The sequence below is a fragment of the Triturus cristatus genome, chromosome 10 (genome assembly GCF_964204655.1).
Source record: "Triturus cristatus chromosome 10, aTriCri1.1, whole genome shotgun sequence".
NCBI classification, from domain to species: Eukaryota; Metazoa; Chordata; class Amphibia; order Caudata; family Salamandridae; genus Triturus; species Triturus cristatus.
In genome coordinates, this window is record NC_140593.1 from 989,782,820 (window position 1) to 989,808,740 (window position 25,921).

General features: G+C 44.3%; 1 protein-coding gene across 6 annotated transcripts in view; it reads right to left on the reverse strand.

Annotated features, from left to right (window-relative positions):
• The window catches only part of PEMT (phosphatidylethanolamine N-methyltransferase), a 1,115,620-nt gene that overhangs the window by 294,535 nt on the left and 795,164 nt on the right, over window positions 1-25,921 (reverse strand). For all 6 annotated transcript variants that reach the window (XM_085628938.1, XM_085628937.1, XM_085628936.1 and 3 more), the window contains one exon: window positions 9,885-9,996. In XM_085628938.1, the coding sequence (XP_085485064.1) occupies window positions 9,885-9,996 (112 nt within the window). The remainder of the gene's footprint in view (window positions 1-9,884; window positions 9,997-25,921) is intronic.

A 25,921-nucleotide genomic window follows, 5' to 3' on the forward strand; every position in this document is an offset into this window, starting at 1 on the left:
CTGAAGACTGGGGGGGGGGTGGAGAAGCTGCAGCTCGGGGGAGTCCCCGCCTTGACAGGCAGAACCCTTGTGGCTTCATTTTATGTTTTTGGCTTCGAATATTTTGTCTTCACTTCATGCTTTACTGCTGCGTTTGGTTGAGCATTTTGCTAATTCCCTATACTGATTTAACATGCAATTTGAATAATTTCTACCTTTTACCTTCTGATTGCACTTTGAATTATTCAGCAAACCTTCATGATTTACATATTACTTCGGACTGCTGGGAATTTATTTCCTTGAAATCTTAATCTAGTGATCCCGTATTTGGGTGCTGCTTGGGGACATGCTGACTCATACATGCCGATACTGCGTGGGCACATTATCTGCCAGGCAGGGATTTAAGTGGGCCGGGTCTTGCTGATGCTGATCACTGGCAGTTCTAAAAAGCAGGTGCTGAGACGGGTCCCTATGGGGCTCTCCATTTTTGCCCTCCCCCTCAGGATGAAAAGCAAATCTTAACTCTGCAGCAGTACCACCCTTCACTGCCTGTGATGTAACTTCAAAGAGACTCGTTATTGTTTTTTCAGTCTCATAATTTCAGAACTGAAACATTTTCAATATTCTATACAACGAAGCCATAGTTGTTGCTTATTTATCTTATGTAACTAACAACCATTGACAAAGCCAATGGTCATGGCTTGTTGTTGGTGTAATGTTATCTGTTGAATTATATATCTGGATGCACTGACATAAGCAGCATAATACCAGTCAGGCGGCACACTATGCTAACCACCGATTTTTAGTTTATGTGTTTTAAGCCACGCCTTAATTAAATGGGCCACGCCCCTTTGAGAGAACCCCTCGTTTTTTCATCCCACTTGAAGCCCTGCTGCAAGGAAAGCATCAGCTGCTTTGGTGGAGAATGCAGATACTCCAAAAATAGGCTGCACTCCAAAATTAAGCACCCTGGAAATTGGCTACACTGAAATTCTGAAATCTGGATTATGTTGTGCTCTTGTTACACTGGATTATTTGAAGTGTTCGTGAGCCATCATTGGTACTGCATAGGCGCTGTATCTGGCAGGATAGCATCATGCCAGCGAGTGCAAAACAGGGCTTCAAAACCATGTACTTGGCAAAGAATGTCCACATCAATGATACTGTCAGAAACCACAGTAGCATAGATCCTAGAACTACACAGCTGAAACTACCTTAAATACAACATCACCCCCTCTTACAAAATGGCATTACAGGATAATGGCCTTGTACATGACGCACTCACAGCCAACAATATACTTTGACCAAGCAATGGACAATGACACTCTTGCAAGAAAGCAGAAAAGTCTTTCGTCCCACCCACCCATACTCAAACATCCAAAATATCTTCCTAAATGAAACTCACTTTCTTCTTACATTAGCTCCCACAAACTAACGTGAACCTAAACACTGAACACCTTTTTACCAACCATGCACATTCAAGTCCCTATGAGCCAAATGCATGCTTACACACAAAGGCTTCCTCAAATTCCAAACAAAAGGTTGCCCAGATGTGAAAGCGCTACAGTGCCATACAAGTGCCAATCAATCAATCAATCAATCATAGAATTTGTAGAGCGCACTACTTACCCGCGAGGGTCTCAAGGCGCTGGGGAAGAAAGGGGGGGGGGGGGGGTGCCACTACTTGTCGAACAGCCAGGTCTTGAGTAGCCTCCTGAAGGTCAGCAGATCTTGGGTCTGTCGTAGGCTGAGTGGGAGGGTGTTCCAGGTCTTGGCGGCGAGGTGGGAGAAGGATCTGCCGCCGGTGGTTGTTCTTCGGATGCGCGGGACGGTGGCGAGGGAGAGGTCGGCAGAGCGGAGCTGGCAGTTAGGGACGTAGAAGAGGAGGAGTCTGTTGAGGTAGGCTGGGCCGGTCTTATGCAGTGCCTTGTGTGCGTGGATGAGGAGTTTGAAGGAGATTCTCCTGTCGACGGGGAGCCATTGCAGGCTTCTCAGGTGGGGAGTGATGTGGCTGTGGCATGGTACGTCAAGGATGAGGCGTGCAGAGGCGTTTTGAGTGCGTTGCAGTCATTTGATGAGCTTAGCCGGGGCTCCCATGTAGAGGGCGTTTCCATAGTCGAGTCTGCTGCTGACGAGGGCCTGGCCAACCTTCTTGCATCTGTTGGGATCCACCTGTAGATCCTGCGGAGCATGCAGAGGGTGTTGAAGCAGGAGGAGGAGACGACGTTGACTTGCTTGGTCATGGAGAGCGTTGAGTCGAGGATGACTCCCAGGTTGCGTGCGTGGTCGGTGGGTGTCAGGGCTGCCCCCAGTGCCGTTGGCCACCAGGAGTCGTCCCAGGCTGATGGGTTGGAGCCGAGGATGAGGACCTGCGTCTTGTCCGTGTTCAGCTTTAGTCGGCTGCTCCTCATCCAGTCGGCGACGGCCTTTATTCCTTCATGGAGGTTGGGTTTGGCGGTGAGGGGTTCCTTGGTGAGGGAGAGGATCAGTTGAGTGTCATCATCGTAGGAGATTATGTTGAGGTTGTGCTGTCGGGCGATGCGTGCGAGCGGGGCCATGTAAATGTTGAACAGTGTCGGGCTGAGGGAAGAACCCTGGGGTACACCGCAGATAATCTCGGAGGCTTCGGATCCGAATGGGGGGATGCGGACTCTCTGGGTTCTGCCGGAGAGGAAGGAGGTAGTCCATTCCAGGGCCTTGTCTTGGATCCCTGCGTTATGGAGGCGTGCGCGTAGGGTACGGTGGCAGACCGTGTCAAAGGCGGCGGAGAGGTCCAGCAGGATGAGGGCTGCGGTCTCGCCGTTGTCCATCAGGGTCCTGATGTCGTCGGTGGCCGCGATGAGGGCAGTCTCTGTGCTGTGGTTGTTGCGGAACCCTGACTGGGATGGGTCCAGGATGCTGTTTTCTTCGAGGTACCAATAAAATAGCATAGCATCATGACACCAGTTCTTAGCCAAAGGCATTCATTCATTGGCATTACTATAAAAAAAATGAAGCTGGACTACAAGGAAATCTTTTTACAAAAACAATTTTAAATCATGTTTCCACCTAGCTTTCAAGTTGCCAAGTGCATGCTGTTGCCATGGTTCTATTTTGTTTGTCAACAATTGAAACAAGTTACAGATGGGGATTCTTGCCGAAGCAGAGGTCCGCCAAGTGGATTTTTGGCACAGCCAGGCCTTCAAGCAGAGCAGAAGACAGTCACCTAGTCAAGGGATGGTGCAGGAACCTGGTCTTCAATAAGGGCCAGGGACTGCTGAGGGACCCACCACCACTTTGCATGTTACAAACGTCAGGAAGTGGGAGAGTCCGTGCATGGCCATTGCCCGAGAGAGAGGGTTATGCTGGGTGCCTACTGAAGAAGAGGAGGCTAGTCCTACCTGTCCTATAACAACCTCACCTCCTTTACATTACAGCATAAGTGATGAGGAGCTGTGAGGCCTAGAGCCATAAAAAAGAAGGGTAATTGTGTTATCTAACATTTTATCTGCTTTGCATCATTAAGAATCATTTATGGCATTACCAGGAATTGAAACTTTAATGCCACATGGTGAGCATTATTGCCCTTCCAATGATCTTGAAGACATCTCTAGCAGCTTTTTGCTCTAGAGCACATGCTATAATGTGTTTGGCAGCTATTCAGCAAATTACCAAGCTCTAAATATGTGGAAAATGGCTGCTGGGAACGGTGGGACAGGCTCAGCCCTTCCCCCTTCTATACTGGCAAACGTCGTAATGAGAGGCTCATTTGGGTTAGCAACCATTCTGTCCGACTTGGAGAATGCAATCACGGATGCATACCAGTAACCACAATGGCTGGCAGCATGCCTGTCTCTGGCCTATTCATAACTGGTGAACCTAAAAGCAAGATGGAGAAGGCATCCTAAAAGTCAAAATCAAGGCCTCTGTTACTAGCAAGATATTCTAAATAGAGCTTTGTAGCCTCTAGATAAGAAAGAGAAAACCAACACAGGCCACATTTTGATTTGGAAAACAATACACTTTGTACTGATTACCCAAATTGTTTAAAAGAAAATATCACCAAACAAAATATTCAAATAAAATTTGGCTAAGTATTATCTTGCCTGATGTGGAGAACATGGATTAATTACAAGCAAAAGTTCCTTCATCATAGAACCTGCACTGACAGTACTAATTGTAGACTAAAGTAGAAAGCTTATCAACCAAAACATGCGGTTTCCATGTCTTGAACAGCAAGATAAAGCAAAAGTTATTTATCTGACCAGCAGGACCTCAACAAAAGAGACTCCTTCAAGCAGCTTGAGCAACCACTGTATCGAGAGTCTGTATCTATACCATAATGTATGCAGAAGATACAAACAGACTTTAGGTTAACTGTTCTGCCATATCTAACACTGAGACATTACTCTATCATACTTCAGTAGAAAATTTGCCTGTGTGAAATAGATTTTGGGTTTAGTTGGGTATTTGTGAAAAGTGAACCATTTCCCCAAAAGACTGGCAAAATGTCAGTGCACAAGCTTCTTTGGTGCACACTGTGACTAGTAACTGGTTAATCTTTCGCATCCAAGCTTCCTTCCTCTCAACCACAATTCTATTCGGTAACCTTTCAAACTATCCTTTATTTATTTATTATAAGGTATTTATTTTTTGTTTTCAGGGAGCCCTATCATAGGCCTTGCTATATTTTGCCCTTTATTCTACTTCTTGTTGACATTGAAGAAACTTCTAAAAAGCTGCTACACTCCTGTGACGGGACTTCCAGGGCTGACCAGGGGGCAACAGAAGGCACTGAGTGGTGGACCCCGGTGACACGGGCCTCTAACATTCTCCCCTATTCACAGGACGAGTGGGCTTCGGACTCAGAGGAACGTTTTCTCCTGGCCGATGCGGGGCCCTTTAACTGGGACTCTCCGTGAACACAAGGACCGCCCATTGATGACGTCACGAGGCCGGGATCTCCAAAACGGGGAGGAACCAGGAAGTCGGCGGACAGCGAGCCCAGTAGGAGAATCGGAGGAGAGCGGAGAGAGGAAAGAGGCGAGGAGGTGGACGAGGCCAAGCGGATAGAACCAGAGGACAGCGGAGGAAAGGAAGCCGAGAGGACCGTAGGATACGGAGACGGCGAAGCGCCCTGCCACGTTCCCGGGGGAGGAGCGTGGCTAGGACAGGTACGGGACCGGGTAGCGGGTTGGATAGGGAGGCGGGACCGTCCACGCTAAACGACCGCTTCGGGTGTTTACATCCTCCCCTTATTTTTGTTCAACCTCTCACGTATTATACCACTCGAGAAGCTTATTTTGATACCCACAAGGTAGTTCCTCACTCCCCTGGCCCTGGTGTTAGGTGCGGCGCGCCTGTACAACCTACCTAATATAGTCCCTTCTCTTCTGGGGGGACTCCGGGAGCTGCCCTCGTGACGGGAGAAGACAGACCCACCCTGGGAAGAAGACGGCTCCGCGACATCTACCAGCTGCTCACCACGGATCCCGCCCGTTTTGCAAGAGAAAGACTCACCAGTCGGACAAAACGCAAACTTATCACAATAAAACCCAAACTACCACGACCTCGTGTTGCGTCCCTCCTAGTTACTCCATCACAACTCCCCAAATTCAGAGAGGATATACCGACCGTATGCAAATGTAAGATCGGTAAATGATTCATATTAATTTTAGTTTCATCATATTTATTTTAGATTTGTTTATCAATTATTCCTTACTACGGTTATTTTGAATATAATTTTTTTTCTATTGGGCTTCATGTGTCGGATAGGTTACATATTCTATTAAATGCAATTTGTATAACAATTATTACATTTATAACTGCAGTTCTCTTAAGGTGTAAAAATGTTCATTAAGTAATTCTAGGTACTAATACTCAATTTATCTATCTGTTATTTTTAGACTTGAATTATTCTTATTACTTGTGATCATAACTTACCTGTCGCTGAAATCTATAGGTCTCCCAAACTGATGTAAGTATAAAAGTGCTATTTTCACACTGTTGTCTAAGCAACGATTCTTAGTGTAGTTCCCCTTGAAATATAATGTTGTGAAAGGAGAGCTCATTTAAAATTATTCGAATTAACATATTTTAAATTAGTTTATTCTATATTTTAATTAAGTGTTATCCTTGTTACAATAATACATTGGAAGAATACCTTCGATGTGAATTGACAGGTCACATTTTTGTGAAATAACATATTCACAGTTACTGTTTTCCTCCATGAGCTAATATTTGAAAGTAATTGTTAACACTTGTGATTTAATTTTCATGTTTTCCTTTTTTCTGAATGTGTGGTATGCCTGCTGTTCTTAAGTTTATAATCTTGGCATTCATCAACCTCCGGTACAGGGGTGAGGAAGAGGAACCTCCTATCTGTGAAACATATGTTGGATATTTTCCAAGAGTGGTAATTTGAATGCTATCTAACACAATTATTTAGGGAAAAACCAAGAGAAGTGGATTGAGATCTATTATATGGAAAACAACAGTACCTTTGACAAGTGTTTTGACTGTACAGATGGAAAAACTTTGACGTAAGCATGGTCTATAGAATTTATTCTTAAAAAATGCTAGCTTATTGTCAATTTATTACTTAACAGCAATCTCCTTTGGTGTTTGTACAAATAATTGAACATTCTAGAACTGCAATTACGTTTTGAATTTCCCCCCCTATTAAAATGTACCTTTGGCATAATATTTTCCTAAACTATATAGTCAGACTGGGTTACTATGTGAATAGGAGTTTGGCAAGGACATTGGATTTCTTGCTTTTTTTTCTCCAAAACCCCACTCTTTTAGAATTAATACTTCAGTTGGTTTAAAACAGAAGACCAAATACCATCTTGTGAACCACTCCATGACACCAAGAGCCATTCCCAGCTAGGACCTTTTACAACAGTCAAAAAGTCATTATCAAGCCGTTTCTACCTGTAACCAATGCCAGGACTGTTCAGTCACGAGGAAACCAACATACAGTAGCTCAGATAACAGGAAACGTTTTAGGCACCAAACTAGGTGCAATGCCCTTGGCCCCATCAGGTCCGGCTCCATGTCCCACTTCAATGCCCCATGCCATGCAAACTTTGGTCCATCTCTTGACCGCTCTATGTCTTGCTTCAACTTCAGGTGACCAGCGGTGCTTAATCCTTTTATTACGCACTGTTGTGGGCAGAGCGTATACAGCTATGTTTCTGTGCCAGCCATGTCTCTTGTACGAATGTCCCTACTCCAATTACCTGTAAAAGGTCCCCTATTGTAATTGATCTTGCAGGATCCGGGAGCTCCTTGGCAACCAGAGGATGCAGACACCGATACAAAGGGGGTTAGGCTTTGACTCATGATACACAGGGAGTTAACACACAGGAGACCAGCATGGCCGTTTAAAGAATGCTCCTTTCTGAAGCCCACAGACCCTCTGCAGAGGCAACACATGCACCCCAGATGATGTGACATGGCTCCTAAAGTAGATTCAGAAATGCAAGAACTCTTCACTGCTGATTTCCACAATGAAGTCCAGTTCATCACCTTAAATGCTTCTCTACCTGAGTAGGTTCCATTCTTTCTGGAATTCCTGTCCTTTTCACAGTGTCTTATTTGTTTTTCTTTGGTTCTCATTTGTAATGGAGACTAAACTGTCTGTTTAAAACTTTCCTATTTTAACCCCCAAGGCAGTACAATCCATTAGTCATTCCAACAAACAGCATTTCATGCAAGTCTTGTCTCAGAAATAGGAACTAATGTGGTAAACCTATTGCAATCTTCAGCTCCTGTGAGTCACTATGTTTTTACACCCCTAGCCTCATCACATATAAACATCTACTTATTGACCTGCTCTCGAGATGTGTGTTGCATCTCTTGAAAGACAGGTAATATATGATACAAAAATATATTTGAAATAATACGACTGTGCCCCTTTAAGCAGATTCAAAATATAGAAACCTGTTAAAGAACCACCCCAATCAAATTATAGCAAACAAATTCCACATGCTTCCATGGTTGCCAGGATCACTGACAATACTGGACACATGGACTGGGTATTACCTAAGCAAGTAAATACCTCACAAGTCAGAAAATTAACTATGGATCACTGTCATCATAATATCAGTGCACAGAGACATGGCAGATCCACCCGAGAGAGTAGATTGTTCTGTCTAGATGTACAAAGGACATGAAATAAGCTCCTATTTACCATGATATATGGATCTATGTCCAAACTGAGGTGACATGGTGGGCAAAACAACTATGGATTGGAATGCTACCCAAGCGATTGCTAGTGCTCAGACTTATTGCAAAAATTCTTCCCATCACCTTTTGTGTGCTTGATGTATTGTTCTAAGTGGGAAGGGTATATATGCACAGACGTGGGACCTAGGGTCACTGGAACTATTCTACACCTGACTGCCGAGCCCCACTAAGGTCAAAACTGGTCCTGGGTTGCATGTGTCCTGGGAAGACTTGGCCTGGCAGTTCAACTGGACTGTTCCCACCGAAGCAGGGTCAAGACTGATCTGAGTATGGCTGGGTTCAAACTGAGTTGGCATGGTGAGCAAAAGAACAATGGGTTGAAATGCTACCCCGAACGGCTGCCAGTGGTTAGACTTATTGCAAGCATCCTCCCATCACCTTTTGCTATCTGATGTTCCATTAGACAACAGCACATAACATTGGCCCTTATATATTAATGCATTTCCCCAGAAGCCCAGAACAGGTCAAATCCTTTGCATGAACAGACTCAATATTAGGCACAAATTGTGTCCATAATTGTATTAAGTATGATCCAATTAAGCAACTGAGGGGCTGCTAAAAGGAAGAAGAGAAAGACGTGCAGGTGTTCTCTGCTCCAAATTTGGATTATATTAGTAAATATGCTATTCCACTCTTCAGTTGGAATTTTGCAGTTCGGGGGTTAACAAAGAGATGCACCTCTACTTCCTCCAGAAGGTATACTGTTTAGTCAAAGTCAAAGAAAACTTTATTCGATTGATATATCAAACAATCATAAAAGCACATAAGAATAGACACACCAATCATATCCTAAGTTAAAAATATCATACAATTAAGCAATAATGTCCATGATTCATAATAAAACTTAAACATAATAAAATCATCATAGTTCCAATTTCCAATAAAAAAATGGATTAAATAGACATACATTTCCTTTGACTCAATACTCGCTTTAAAAAAGTTACAATCCTAAAAACAATGTGCTCGTTATCCAAATGTTGCAATGCAAGGAGAGCAGGTCGACATTGTCGAAGCCCCAAAGATTTTAAAACTGGTAGTATACAAATTTTACTGTTTAGTTACTAAATCTATCTGTGCCAGATCCATGGTGGGACTATTAATCAATTTGCACTTCTGGAAGCAACCTGTATTAGTAAATCCGGCTAGGGATCTATTTCTCATTGCATCAAAATAGTAAACTCAAGGATGATCTAGATAACTAGTTCTGGCAAGTGAGTTGGCTGCAAATTACATTTGGGGCAGGTTCTCACCTTTTTTTTCTACCTGTTTTACAGATTGATGCTAATAATTGGGAATAATGCATAGTAACAATTTTTGTTGCTGTTTTTGAACTTGTTACAAATGCATTATACATATTTTGCACTCATTTACCACAATTAAAAGGCTGGTGCCAACACTGAGTAAGTCATAAGAGCAGACTCAATTCCTTCTTGGCAGAAACCGCATATTAGCACTAACTAGGGGACAGAAATTCTATTTGTGGCACTTTTTTCACTGTCCGTTATGCCTAAACCACCCTGTGTGGATGTGATTTTTAACCATCCTTTTGAATGCTTTTGAATGTTGACTGGTTTAGTAGTACACTTGCACGAATCATTCAATCGTCTTTGAAATCCATTACAAGTATTTGCCGTTCTCATGGCCGCTACCAATGATGTTGCGTCTTTACTCACATGATCGCCAATCCCAGGAAGATCATCGTGCTCCCCCAGTACATTGGATTGTTCATAACATTAAAAGGAAATCTTGTAACCTTCTCCTCCATCAGAATTCCAAAGTAGTCCCCTGGAACAGAAGAAGTATAGAAATAAAATTGAATCTAAAAGAAGAAACAGACATTTTGAATGCGTTATGAAAATACTAATAGTACTTTCCAAACAGATAATATAAAATCTTAAAATGGCTGGATCATTGCAAAAGAAAAGAAAATATTCAGGTTAAATGAGGATGTAAACCCACTCAAATCTGTGTTTGTAACTGGGCCACATTGAGCCTCTACAAGTTGAATAAGTTCAATTACTCGATAATAATAAGGCCACTTGTAGAGCGCATGGTTACTTCAAACAAAGTGTCCCAGCGCTAGGATGCTGGCTGTGGAAAGAAAAGATGCACACTGAACTCGGAGGAAACTAGGGCCTAATTTAGTTCTTGGCGGGATGGTTTACTCCGTCACAACGGTGATGGATATCCCGTCCACTGGAATATAAATCGCATTATATCATATTCGTCAATGTTGTGATGGAGTAACCCATCCGCCAAGAACTAAATCAGGCCCTTAGACAGATCTGAAAAGCCAAGTTTTCATCTTTTTCCTGAAGATCGTTTCAGAAGGGGCTAGCTGAAGTTCCAAGGCTAACGAGTTCCAGATTTTTGGTGCCAGCTGACATACTTCAGGAATAACAGTTCTTAAAGTATTTCAGTGCAGCTGGAGGGCATCGAAAATATATTCAACTAAAAGCAAATTTAAAAAAAGAAAAAAAAAAACCTTGATGCCCTAATGGCAACAACTGTGTACAGCTTCTCAACTAAATTCTCCACGTCGTTGAACCAGTGTGATCATGCCGGCATCCACAGATAGTGTCTGGGTTATTAATAATCTGTGAAATGTATCAAGACTGGGGAAAAACAAGATGAATTTTGTGTTTCTCTTATCCAGGGAGCCTGCTCAAGCCTCCCTCGATTTCAGCGACTGCACAACATAATTAAGATTACCAGATTACCACTCCCCTCTATTAAATATAGATATAAATCTAATTGGAGACTAAAAAAAACTACCATAAATAAATAAATAGTACAATTTGATAATTAAATAAGCATTTATAGTGATGAAACTGTGTCACTCGTTTACTGTTTTCCTGAAGTCAGTTTTACAATTGCAATCTATGCTAATCTGCAGCACCTCTTGTTCCTTTAATTATCAGAGATACCAATCTCCTTCAAATGGATGGCTTTTAACCTGGACATTAGGGGGGCATGGCCAACATGGTGGACAGGTAGGACATTTTTCCCTGTCTCTACATCCTCACCACCGGGACAACCGACTACAGCCACCTGTCAGCCTTGTGGAAGCTGTCACTTGTTGCCCCCCTCCCGGGAGCCCGGGGCCCTAGTGCGGAGCTGGAAGTCACCTCGGAAACAGAGCTAGCCATCGCCGACCCGAGCTCCCATGATCGCTGGGCTCAAGAGAGTAGCCCGCAACCTGCACCCTGATGTGGGGCGGAGCCTCAAGCACTCGGTCCGATAGAGCGCCCAGATCCTGAGAGGCCTACACCTGGGCACCCAAGCGAAACGGCATGGCTGGCACACGGAGGTGTATGTGACTGAGATTGCCAAACTCATCTTGCGACGAGCCTGAGGACAGCCCTGGCAGGTGTGTGCACCCAGGTGTTCCCCGGCTCCAGCTTGGGGGAGCCCTGGGAGCTGACCACACCCTGGCTACGCAGTGCAGGGGGACCTGCCCTCACAGCCCACCATACCTGCAGGGATCAGCAGAGGTGGCCGGTGAGTCCCTGAGGTGTAGAGCGGCCTGGGTCAGGGGAGGAAGAGGACATGTGGCGGGACCTACCCCTAAAACATCAACCCGACAAAGCGGGAGCAATGCCTGAACCCTGAGTAGCAGACAGCCGATAGCGACAGCGGGGTGAGCTGGGCCGCTCCTGGAGGGAGTTGATAGACACAGTTCAACCACTCAGACCATAAGACTGCAACCAGCGAGGTGCAGGAGCTGCATACCCCCCTCGGATGGTGCATCCCTATGCCGTGCAACAGGAGAGGCCCCCGTGTCTAAGGGCCGAGATCTGCACCGCAGGGCCAACTTTGGATCTGTTTTTGCTGGGAGAAGAACAGACCTACTCCCCCTCCCTGTGAGGAGTAACCCTGCCTCTGCCAGCGGCTGCTCGCCCTGAGATGCACACTGTGGGTAGAACCCGTCCGGAACTGGACACCTTCTACCGCAACTCGGCCTTGTGTTGCTGGGGTAGCTGTGCGGCGACTGGGCTGCCTTAATGACACTGGGTGATAGGCCTGCAAGAGGCCCCTGACACGGGACAGGACCAGATAGGTTCTACCTGACTGCCAGGGGTGATGGCGACTGGCCGCTCTAAAAGAGGCTGTGCCATAAAGGAGATGCTCACCAGGCCATCCAGGGGCCCCTCTGGTGATTGCAATACCCCTCCCGACCCTGTACAAGACAAAGCCGTAGTGGAAGGGCCAGTGACCCGCTCCTGTCTTCAATCCCTGTTTATGTCTCTCAGAGACGATTTGCAGCCAGTCAAATGGGGTCTGTCCCATGACATCAAAGAGGTCAAGAAAGATTTGGATTCTCTGAGGGACCGCATTGCGATCCTGGAGGAACAGGGTAATCGCCGGGAGGAGGAGGAGGAGGAAGAGGAATCCCTTCAGCAGGAAATCATACGTCTCCGTGAGCAGCATATAGATCTACAAGCCCATGCGGAGGACCGATTCCACCTGAATATTATCCAAATAAGGGGCATAGGATCAAAGACAAAGGCTGAAGATCTTTTCAGCTATGTCAGAGACCTCTTCTGCTACATCTTGGAGGTGCCTCCAGAAACGGAAATAAAAATTGAGCGTGCTCATTGAATACCATGTTCAGGAAAGCCCCCTCCACACCCCAGTGGACATTTTAGTATGCATCCATGATTTTCAGGTGAAAAAGGAAATATTAAGTAAGCCTCGAGAGAAACACTCTATTAACTTCAAAGATCAGGCACCAATGCTCTACCAGGACTTAGTGGTAATCAAGCTCTAGAAGAGGCGAGAGTTCAGACCAGTCACAACACACCTCCGAACAAGGGGGTGGCCTATTCATGGGGGCACCCTTTCCATATTACCTTTTGCCTGGAAGGGAAGCTCTTTCAACTGCGGTCACTGGCAGAGACATGTCAAGTCCTAGGCATAGACTTAACACCAGAGGTATTCACATCGGAATCCTCCACACCACTTCCGATGAACCACCAAACCCGGATGGCACGGGCCCTGGATGGGGAAAAAGACTGTTTGTCCAGACACTGCAGAGATAGCAGCGGGACAACAAGCGGCGCTGAAGTCGATCCTCATGATGTTGGCCAAGACAGACGACCCGTATGATGGCTGGTCACATAGCAAGTTCACATATTGCTGGCTGGCTAGGTGGCGGGTGCGGGGACAGAGGATTGATGGGCACACTTTGGACCCTTCACTTTTGAATTTTCAAAACTGAAAGACTGTTAGTCACATCGTAAGTTAATGTTCTAGTTAACATGTATTGCTTTTCCTTCAATTTGGTGTTTTACTCATCATCACAGCAGACACAACTTGATGAATACATGATATCTACAGGAACACTGAAGCTGGGTGCTGGACCCTATGTTAGTCACAAACCGACACACACTACAGCCATTGACCATGAAGAACAGATCTAATGCAAGTCACAACTCCAAGGATCCTTACTCTCAATGTAAGGGGTCTTAACAGTCCAGTAAAATGCAAGGCAGTCCTATCATACTTCGAGAATTCAGGGGCAGACATATGCCTGCTTCAGGAGACACACCTTCTCTCGAAGGACTGTCACCCACTCAGATCACGTGCGTTTCCTCACCAATTTTCCTCCTCCACTTCGACCAAAACAGCTGGAGTGGCCATATTGGTGGCACACTCCTTTAAGGGGAAGATGGGCCAGAAGGGGGCGTAATTGAAGGGCAGAATCCTCACCTACCATTTCACACTCGGAGACCGATCCTTTATAGTGAGCTCCATTTATGCTACGAACGAGGGTCAGGAGGCCTTTCCACACACAGCATTGGTGGAGGCAATGTTCACAGCAGAAACAGAGGTCTTGATAGGGGGATCTTAATATAGTTCACGACAATGACTTGGACAGGTCGACACATGGCCAAGCAGGAGCGTGGTCAATTGGAGGGCACGGGTGGCTGAAGGAATTGGGACTTTCAGATTTATGGAGAGAATCCCATCCCCACACACATGAATATTCCTTCTTCTCCCACGTGCACAATACATATGCCAGATTAGATTACATACTTGGCACCAAAGACATACACACCCTTACCACAGACACAGAGATAATCTCAGCTGTGCTTTCCTATCACGCAGCAGTAACACTCTCAATGGCATTTTCTCCGATGGATCGCCCCACTCGAACTTAGCGATTGCAAGAGACAATGCTGCAGCGCCCCGAAGTAGTGACACAGATCCCACAAGCTATAACAGATTATCTTGTGCTCAATGACACTGCTGGGTACTCCATTGCTACCCTATGAGAACCCTACAGAACAGTCATATGGGGAGAACTCATCACAATTTCAGCAACTAACAATAAATTGCGCAAAGAGTAAAGGGATAACCTTTCCACATAAGTGAAAGAGTTGGAACGTTAACACCAGTGCACCGACGTGTCAAGAGTCTGGCATCAATTGACGGCTCCCTGCTCCCAACTGGAAAGCATACATCTAGATTGGATGGAACACGCTGCCCTCCGCCTCAACCATTCATTTTAAGTTGGAGGAGACAAGTGTGCCCGCCTTCTGGCTAATATGTTATGTGCGCAGCGGCACTCCTCGGAAGTGTCTTCTCTGTGCACCCAAGACAACGAGCACATATCACTGATTACAAAGCCATAGCGGATACCTTTAAAGTATTTTATGCAATGCTCAACTCCTGCCAGTGCCTTGACCCCGCAGTTAGCACCTTATATCTTCAAAATGTGCGCACATCCCGCCAGGCAGAGGCACTAGAAGGTGATTTTCGCCTAGAAGAAGTTACATCAGCTATTTCTTGTTTGAAACTTGCAAAATCCCCAGGACCTTTTGTCAAGCCATTGCCCCTATTGTCCCGAAATTATTTAATTCCTTCGCCACCCCTGGTGCATTCCCTGCCTCGATGCTAACCGCTTTGGTTGCCGTTATACCTAAGCCTGACAAGGATAAGCAACAGTATAGTTCCTACCGGGTAATCTCTTTTTTAAATGTAGATCTCAAACTATTCACAGGCATCTTGGGCAGTAGACTTATTCCACATATGCCCTCTATCATAGACCTGGACCAAGCGTGATTCATTCCCCATAGACAAACAAGCTACAACACCAAACGCATTTTACGTATAATAGAGAAAGGTGCACGTACACCGGGAGAGCTCATGCTTTTGGCGATTGATGTCAAGAGGGCCTTTGACAGAGTTCATTGGACTTTTCTGGAACAGGCGCTTTGGAATGGGCGAAAGATTTAGGACACAGGACTTGAATTGCTACCACCTGCCCATGTCGACAGTTAGGGTTAACGGCCACACCTCCGCTCCCATTCTGATTGATAGGGGTACATGACAGTGGTGTCCATTGTCACCCCTGTTATTTGCTCTGTACATGGAGCCCCTAGCTCAGAGAGTCTGGGACAATCGCCAGATCACCGGAGCCGTCTTTGGAGGAACACACTATAAGCCTTTACGCTCATGATGTGCTGGTGACCCTGGACAAACCTGCCACAGCACTACTGGCTTTATTCACTGATTCGGAGATCTTTGCCCTGGGCTCGGGCCGTCGGGTTAAAGTAGAGAAATCACAAGCGCTTAGTCTTTCACCACTTCCCACACTAGTGAACCAATTAGTGATACAACAACCTATCCAATGAGCGACAGCAGCGATCCCTTATCTAGGGATTAAACTAGCCACCCTCCAACGACTTTCTCACTCAATTATCAATCTTTATACAGACAGGTAAGAAGCGACTTAACCCTAAGGAAACATCACCAGATCTTCTGGCTGGGGAGGATAGCGATAGTCGAGATAAACATCATTCCAAAGATTTTTAATCTATTTCAAACACTCTCATTGGCCCCACCAAATGGTATGCTCACTAAATTACAAGCAGAATTGCTCCAGTTCATCTGGCTTTGGAATAAACCACGCATGAAGAGGGAGTTAAGCTACCTTCCACCTAAGGCCAGAGGATGGGGCATCCCGGACCTCCATCTATGCCATCAGGCGGCTCAACTGTGCTACCTGATGGAGTGGAACTGGGCGGAAACCAAAAAATACTGACTGTTCCAGCATAGGGTGGTGGCGGGCACTTCGCTTTGGAAGATTCCGTTTCTAAAGAAGGCACATCGGCCTAAAAAGTTATACCTATAACACAGGCGACAATGCAGGCCGGGGATCAAACTAGGGCTAAATGTGGCTTGACCTCCTTCCCCTTCCCTATATTGCCACTGCTTGACAACTCAGATTTCTCTCCAGGGAGCATTTGCGATGTAGCGGCAGTCAAACTGCTGTTCAGCCGGGCATATGATTGACGAGGAAGAGTGATCCCCTGTAATCATTCTCCCAATACCAAACGATTACACTATTTTCAGCTCCACCATTGGCTGTTGCACCCGAGCAACAGATCCAGCAATCAGAGGCACCTCACCCCATACAAGAGATGGCTGATTACTAAATCTTTGGATAGGTGGATCATTTCTGAGCTATATGCGTTCTTGAATCAACTTAATAGGCACATGTATAAGGCCAGTCAGAGCCGGTGGGAAAAAGACCTAGGAAGGCAGTTAGGTGATAAGGAATGGGGGGAGATATACTACAGGGCCAAACACACAGCCTGTAATGCAGCACTCACTGAAACTTTCACTAAAGTGGCCACATATTGGTATTTCACCACTGTACACTTACACAGAGCAAGCCCACAACGTCGTGCAGAACGTTGGAGAAGTTGTGGGGCTCAGGGGACCTTGGTTCATTTACTCTGGGACTGCCCATGACTCAGTTCTTATTGCACACAGTAATCGATATCGACTTACACCTCAGTACGCAGTTGCCTAGATTCCCTCCCTATACATTGTTGGGCTTACCTAATCCCCTTACATACACATTAAAATCCCAACGGGGGAAACAGATTGGACTAGCTTTGATGGCTGCTGTGCAGAATATTCTTTCACGTTGTGCCCACTCACCAGGGTTGGCTACACCAACTGTGGAATATTCTTGATATGGAGAAGTTTTCACTGATGCTTGCCAACCAAGCTGCATCCTTTGGAGAACTATGGGGCTCTTAAATGTCTTTTCCAGGACTTTCGGGAATTAACATGCCCCAAATACCCCTGCCTCCTACGTTTGTTGGCGAGGGAGTCACAAGCTTGATCAGGTAATGAGCTTTAAATGTATGATGTAGCTGTCTTACACTCCTTGGAGAACGCTGTATGAGTCCGGGGTGGGTGGAACGAGGGGACTTGGGGTGGGACATGTTTGTTCAGATAATCTGAGGCCAGGGAATGCATGACTTCATGCCCGGCCTAGAGATGTCTCGGTGTGCCACTACTGCTGTCTCTGGCATTGTTTGGAATAAAGAAATTGGAACCATAAACCTGGGCATTAGATGTTTTTTGGTAAAAGATCAGGCATCTAACTACATGAAAGGTAGAGCTACAGGGCACACTTCACAGAGATTACTTACATGTAACTAAAATCTCTGTTTATTAGCCATAAAGATGGAATAAAATAAAAAAGCAGACAAATATTCCAGAGAGTTAAACCGCCTGACTGACTGCTACATGAGACTGCATGTGAATTAGAAGTATTTGTGGTCTTTAGGTATGTACTCTAGATGCGAGTAAATCAACGTATTACTGGTGCAAAGCCAACACAAGTTAAGCCCAAGTGCAGCTTTTTCAAGATTAGAACAGTTATTAAAATGAGTGGAAAAAAGGAGAAGTGACAAGAAATTCTTTAGCCCTGTTAGGAGAGAGTGTAGATGTGGCACATGGGCTTCTCTTTAAACAGGTTTGGCCTTAGCAGTACAAACACTTGTTAGTTTCACTTTCAAGATAGCATATACAGCCTTAGTCTTATCAGCATAGCTGGTTACCCTAGGGTAAAGACAGCTTACTGTACTAACTAAGAATATTTCAAGTCAATGACGAATGCCTTTATAAGGATACAGATCACCGAGAAGACATGCAATGTCATTCTCTATTATAATGCATAATATAATAGATACATGGTGGCACAGTGCCTTCCAGCCCTTTTTAAAATCCTCGGTTCTTGCACTCGTTTTTAACAAACAATATTGGTTTATTAATATCTGAAATATTATCTTGTTCCTGTAGCAATCACACATGTAAATCTGTGTTCTACTGCGAATGCCTTTCCTTAGCTGTGGGGCCCAGTCACTGCAATGCATCTTCTAGAGCTACACATTTCTACCAAAGGTCTGAAAATCAGCAGGGAGGGGGCTGCATCAGGCAAAAAAGCTGCTTTCCCTCGATCACTATAAATCCTTGTACCATTCAGACTTGGAATCGCGTCTTGCACCAAACAGGAGTTTGCGCCACGTGGTTGTAATCAGGACCTATGTTGTTTGTCGTGCGCTTCCCACAACATAGTGTAATTACTAATGCACTCACCTTGGTTGTATATAAATAATGCACCTTCTGTTGCACATGCTATTTGAAATATCCAACACGAGTAAGATGATGGTGGCCAAAGGCGGTGTGTCCTAAGCAGAAAGCAACCACACCAGGCAAAAACCGCAGAATTGTAACAATGAAATCAGCTCAACGATCCCATTGCACAATAGTGAACTGGTCGGCATGTGTGAACTACTGCAGTGAGCACACTGTGTTCGTTTCTATTTATAAACATGCGCATATCATTTTGAAGAACCATCACGCTTTCAGAAGAAGCATCTCCAGTGGCAACAGAGGAAAGTCATCAGCAGGAACATTGTCAATTAACTATAAGTCGAGCCTTATCTCTTTTGCTTGCTTTTTGTTACACCTTGGGTCGTTTCACATGCTGTTCCCACTCAAGAGGGCTTTTCAAGTCTGAACTGCCTTCTTTATCAAGGCTACTAAATACCCCTGGCCATTAGCTAGCACTTACAAAGAGCCCTCTTTAGGCACCAAAGTAGAAGGTGGGCAACCTAAACTGATGAACGGATAGATGAAGGACTGTAAGTCTGTATCCTATGTTACCAAATAACGAATCCAGCTCGCGTCCCTCAGTCTGCCCACCAAGAGGTAGCCAGGAAATCAAAATGCCCCCACTTTGTACTAAAGCTCTGATTGCACTGAACAAGTGAGCCAAACCTTTCCTAGAGTTCCCTTGTCTCTTTCCTACAAGCATCTGTCCATTCATCCTTTCACACTTTCATCCATTGACTGATATCCGCTATTTCATCCTCACATCCTGTTATTCATTCATACTTATTCTGCCATCCATCCATCAAATCTGCCATCCATCCACTCTGTTATCCCTCCATCCATCCACTCTGCCATCCATCCATCATCCATTTATCCACTTTGCAATAATTTTGCCCTTACACCCACGTATCATAAACCTATCCATCCCTTTACTCTGCCACCTTTTCAGCTTCCCATCCACCTATCCGTCCCTTTACTAGGACATCCTTTCTCCAGTCCATCCACCTATTCATCCATCCCTTTATTCTGCTGTCCATTCACCTATCCATCCATTCCTTTACTCTGCCATCCTATCACCTGTCCATTCACTCATCCATCTACCCAGTCATCCACCTTCCCACTCATTCATCCACCAACTCATCCTTCCAACCATTCATTCATCCACCAACTCACCCATCCAGCCTTCCTTCCATTCAATATGCCAACATTCTTTTCCTTTTCTATTTACCTTTCTTTCCTTCCTCTGCGCTCTTGCTTGCGCTTGAGCATTTGTCTGCTGAGTTGCAGTCATCAGCAGCCCACAAAGAACCCTACACTCCGGATGTAGGTACTAAAACGGGGTTGGGGCGCTTTTAAGTCTTACATGCTACGCTGCCTACCCTGCTCTTTGTTAAATAAAGCCCATCTGCAAACGCTTTGTTCACTTCCCACGTTTGAAGACAGAGGCTTCCATTTAACCCGCATACATTTCAACAATAAATTAAAAACAAGCATTGGCAGTTCCAAACAGTCTTGCTTACCTTTACCATAGATGCAAACATTGGGAAAGCAGAAAGAGGAAGATTAAAAAAAAATGGTGTATTTATTTTCCCCATTCAGTGGCCTTGAAAGGGGGTAATTTCAGGTAGAAGAAAGCAAATTAAGCAGAGTTCAAGAATTAAATATTGTGAATCTCCCACCTGAATTGGGCCTGCTTTGTTTACTTTTAAAAGTCAATTGGCATTGCCTATGCTTGTTTAAAGTAGTCCTCAATGTCTGTCAAGATTTGTCAAACTCAATGTTTTATCTTCCACATTTCTGCTTCATTTTTTCTAGTGACCACTAGGTGCCAATGAAAGGCAGCAAAGTGGTACTTTTTACACATGGCTCTTTTAGAAATGCGGCGTTTGAAGAAGGACGAATTACGGACGATTCTACTGACAAGGGAGCCGAAATGTTCCAGTGGCTATGTCAAACAAATGAAGGAAAACAACAAATAGAAACAAAGCAACTGAGATTGACATAAAAGCCATCCAATCTTGAGCAAGGATTGGTTCTGTGGAGTATTGTTTACAATGATGTCTCCGGACCAAAAGCTGTGGTGAGACCACAAAAAGAAGTACCTCAGATATTATACAGTGGTGGGCACAGTTGAGCTGGGTGCTCTTCCTTTTCTGCTAATACAGTTGCACTTTCTCAAAAACAATTACCGGGCGTACCCCCCACCCCCCCATTATATAAGCTGAAGACTTGCTTGACTTGCAATTGGTCCAAACATGAGTAGAACACCTACCTCTGTGGCTGAGTAGGTCTTCTAACGTACATGGAAGACAAACGCAAACATCTCTCGATCTACATTTCTGCCATGTACTTGGTGTGTAGTGTTGCACCCCGGTGCCATAAGCCAGAACCATCAGTGGGAAGGTGCACACTGATTCACCCTTTACTACCCGAAGCCCTAACCATGGCAACCAGACCAGGAGACCCAATGTACAGAGTGATGAGTATTTCTCCCTGCGGTGGCTCAGGCAAAATATGAGTAATTTCCAAATACGCAGTGAAACCATTCTCATAGCTTCTGCAGACAACATATGTGAACATTGCTTGAGCTCTCTGAGACATGCATATTTCTTGTGACCTTAGAACTTCTTTGAAAAATATTTTCACTATCACCCCTCCCTTGGACTTATGGGACTGGTAAAAGAGGAGTTCCATAGAAATGGATATCTAAGTCTATGCTCTTACATTTTTACTCTAGAAGTCAGAGTCTCCTGCCGTAGCATATTGTCTATCTCCTGAGTCGTATGCACAGCTATCACCACACCTACTGCTGTACCACATTCCGACGACGTGTTTGGAACACCCCTAACTAACCCCCACTAACCAACCCACTGGCCTGGTTACTTGGCAGCTACTTTAAGGAATTTGATTATTTGCTGTCAAACTGTCTGAGGTGGAGGCAGACACAGGGTAGCGCTCAACAAGCTGACGTTCCTGGTGTCAGATGGTGACTTGAGTGCATCGGCTCTTGAACTTTCTACAAGTATAGTGGGTGGCCAGATGAATTAATGGGTCAAACCTGCAAGAAACTTGAACATTTAGGATTAGGTGAGATTAGGGCGCACAAGCCACATTATTCATGGGAGGCAGAGACCCGGATGGGAAATGCTCCAGCTCCTTAAGATACCACTGAAGAGTTGGAAGTGGCGTGTCCAAGAAAATCAACATATGCCATTGTAGGACCCTGACTCACCTCTGGTTAGTTTCCCACATCTTTAGGGATTCTCTAGTATGAGTAATATGGAGGCATTGATCAGGGCGAGTCCGATAATAGTGGGGGATGGATTTTTTTGGCTGAAGAATTGAAAACCCTGACATCTATAATGGGGTAGGATGGTCTCTCTGTAATGTTCGTATACCGTGCAGTCTCTAACACGGTACAAGGAAAGTGAGGGACTGACTAAGCTGAACTACAATTTCATGAAGTGCTACAGCTTCTATTCACAATAGGTGTAGGCTGCAAACTAGTGACCTGGTTCTAGAAGATCCCTCTTACAATGACCAACGTTAAACTGAAAGGGTTGAGGACTGAATGGTAGGCCAACCTGGGCAGGCAACTTATTGATGGAGAGTGGAAAATACCCTTGAATATGCCCAAAGGGCCTGCAGACATGCTAGATTTAAGTACTCCCAATTTATCAACTTCAACAGGACGTACATGACACCGAAAAGAACCTACAGGATGCATGCACTTGCGAACGCAAATTTAGTTATTTACAAAATGCTTATTTAAGTACAAACGCGCCGGATCTACACATATATGTATATGCCTGTTTAACGCAAAATGTCTAATAGGAAACTATCCTTAGAACTTAAAGGTCTGAATTCTAATACTAAGGCCTGGAATTTCTTTTAAATTGACATTTGTAAAATGCCATGTTTTAACGTGAAGGCCCATCAATACTGAAATGCTTATTTTTCACTTTAATTGACAAATTGAGAAATTGTTTTTCTTCTCTTTGCTGCAGAAGTTTCAACTTTGAAAGCTGCTCTTTATTAGTAATGAATAGATGCGGTAGTATTGGGCGACTGATAGTGAGGCTCACACCACATAACGTAAACAGGAAGGATGATTCATGGGAACACGATATTAAAAACAAGAAAGGATGTGCAGCATTCAAGGACACATGGATGAAAGACCATTGTATTCCAGTGACATGGGGAGTAAACCTGTTCTCAGGAGCGTGCTGAAATTCTATTGGTCAACGTGAAGAAGGAAGAACTGAAATATTTCAATTGAGAAATAGTGTGTTTTACATTAGAGCGTGTTCCTAGCTAGAGAGGCAGATGAGGCGGACGAGGCTCGTGATGGCAGAATTGATTTTACCACCCTTTGATGCAGAGAAAACTGATTCCCTTTTCCTGACACTCTGAGAGGAGACTCTCTACTAAGTTTTCTGGACATCTATGTATGAGAAGTCTTAGTTTATTTTCGTGATCTGCTATTACTTGAGCTGAGAATACTTTCCAGCTTATTTTGCTAAAGCCTTATGCTTATGCTTAAATCTCTTATCAGAGACTCTTCATGAGTTTCTGGACTGACATCTTTTAACTTTCCAGAATTAAAAAAAATATTTAGCTTAGAATAGGGATGTTTCTTAATGGAACGCACTTGTTACATTTATTGTATTAATGATTTTTCTTTTTACTAAACTAATTCATATTACCGAAAATTGATTTATTGTTTTTTAACCTTTATTATTGACCTTTGGTGAACAAAACTTTAATAACAAAGAATGAAGAACAGAAAGATATAAAAATAAAACCCTTTAACTCAACCTTAACTCTCTTTATTGACTGAACTAGAGACAGGATAATTATTAATGATTTACGTTAAGATTTAACTTTGACGTCTCAGCTGACAACAAAGATCTATCGACCTCTGACAGTAAGCACTGGATCTTGGTGATGAGTAAAGTGACTAGCAGAACCCCAGGCTCCAGCACCCTAGAAGCAAGCAAATCAATATAAAACATTTTATACAATATTGGACTGTCCTGGAATAAATAGTTTGTGGAAAAGGGTTATGGGACACCTAGCTAGCAGGGATGAAGGACAAGGTAGGACTTTACAACTGGGGAGCTACTTAGTTGGGCTCCTTCCTGATTAGAAATAGAAAAAACGCTGGTACTAGATTCCTAGATTTAGAGTTTCTGATAACCACGGGAGCTATAGCAATGGAAAGAAGATCTGAGGAGCATCTTCTGCAGTATATGGGGAAGGGAAGTGGAAAAATGGGCCACTAGTGACAGCCTGGCCCTACATGTTCAAACTTGAGTGTGTTGGTACCCAAAAGCAACTCTATGTGGTGAAATATTGCTATAGTTTGGGATAGAAATGGAGAGGGGACAGCTACAATGTAGTGGATGTAGGCTTGGATATGGGACTACATCATGACATGAACGATTAAAGGAGAAGGTTTAATAAACGGCTATTATTGCCTTCATAAACGCATGTTCATCCGGAACCCGCCATAAGGTAACCAGGTAAAGCACCATAGACTAGGCTGAACAGGGAATAAAAAATGCACTGAACCAACACGAGATTTATGGTTTATGTTTTTGTTGAACTGTTCAAAATACGAACTGGGTAATAAAATGAGCAATCTAGAATAGCACTGTTACCTTTTCACTGTTGGAGGTCCATACTTGTCTTAATACTTAAATATATCGCGCCACTAAAGCAGGGGTGTGCATCTGCTGATGACTTCCACAACTTAAGTATATAAAAAGTGAAGAATAGAATGCTTGAATTAAAATCAGCCATTGGTAATTAATCTGGCCACATGGACAGGACAAATTATACTCGACCCAAAGCAGGTAAGCATACACCCTGCAAAGGAATAGATTATTTTGCTTGCTACAAAGTTATTTTCAACAAAAGCTGACATTGCCTCCACTCAGTGAAGGTGCAGGCGCTGTCTTCTGGGTTGTGCTGTTCCCTGACGAGCATGATCAGGTCTGTGAAATAGGATGGAACATATCTGATATCAAGGTGTGCGTATTTTTTTTATACACTTGGCGGTGTCCATCTGAATCGCCGGCACGTGTCATCGCTTAATCCTGGTGACTGATAAAAATGTGGATCAGGTACCTGCAACGAATGTATCAGATGATGATCCGTCTGTGCCAGAGACATCATTTGATAGGCATTGTGAGGCTTACAAAAGGAGAAGCTTTCAGCAACCGCCTCATTAACCTGATTAGTGGGTGGGTCACATACATAACTGGTGGTGGGGACCTCCCCTCCTATCAGTACAGTACTTTATTATCTGTTGGATTAATTACAATCATTACAGTAAAACAAACACATTTATTCACCCACCTAACACAAAAAAAAATATCTTATCTTACGCCCCTGCTTTCAAGAGCAGTCAGAAAAATTCCAAGCAGAAGCTCTGAAGCAGGTCTTTGAAATAAAACCTGCCACAACTCAGAAAATAGAAAAAAATGACTCGCATTGGGACATAGTTCATCCTTTACTCCCCCCCTTTACAGCTGCTTCAATGCAATTACCTCAACAACATTCTAACTTTGGCTACACTTGCTCAGTGATACCATTATTTAACCCAACACAACAGCTGCACGCTTTGGGGTGAGTATAATTTAGCATCAGAGTAAAAGACATCAAGGAATTATTTGTAAATATTTTACAATATTGTACTTTTTGGCATGTCCCTTTTGCACTGAAGCTGACTTGCAAGTTACCTTAGTCAATAGGGAGGATGATGAATCTGTCCTAACTTCTCCCTCCGTCTTGCCTTCCCCGTCCCATTGCGGATCCCTACTAGATGCAGCAATTTACTCTTGGATCACAATACTAGGGTACGCTCCAAGGGGAGTAAAGTAATGTGGGATCCGGAGGGAGCCCATCCACCCAGATTAAAATTGGATTGTGCTACTGGGATTTGCAGAATGGTGTATGGTCGGTGATATACAGAGAAGGCAGACTAAAAGTACTGCAGTTGAACTGGAAGAAACGTTTTCTACAGTGACTACAAGCTATCCGTGAGATGTAAAAAAAAACCACCCTTTAGCTGTAGGAAACTTGTGCTGTGGGGATAGCACAAGCCCCGCAACACACACTAAAGGCTCCAAATGTCAAAATGGTGAAACTATGAACGAGATGATAATGAAGTGTACCAGCCAGCAGTAGTGGTGCTTTAGTGACACAGCCAGGGCTTTACGTGGGTCGGGTCTCACCGGGTCTGAGCACCAGCAGTTTTTTTAAGGAGGCCTCGAAACAGGTC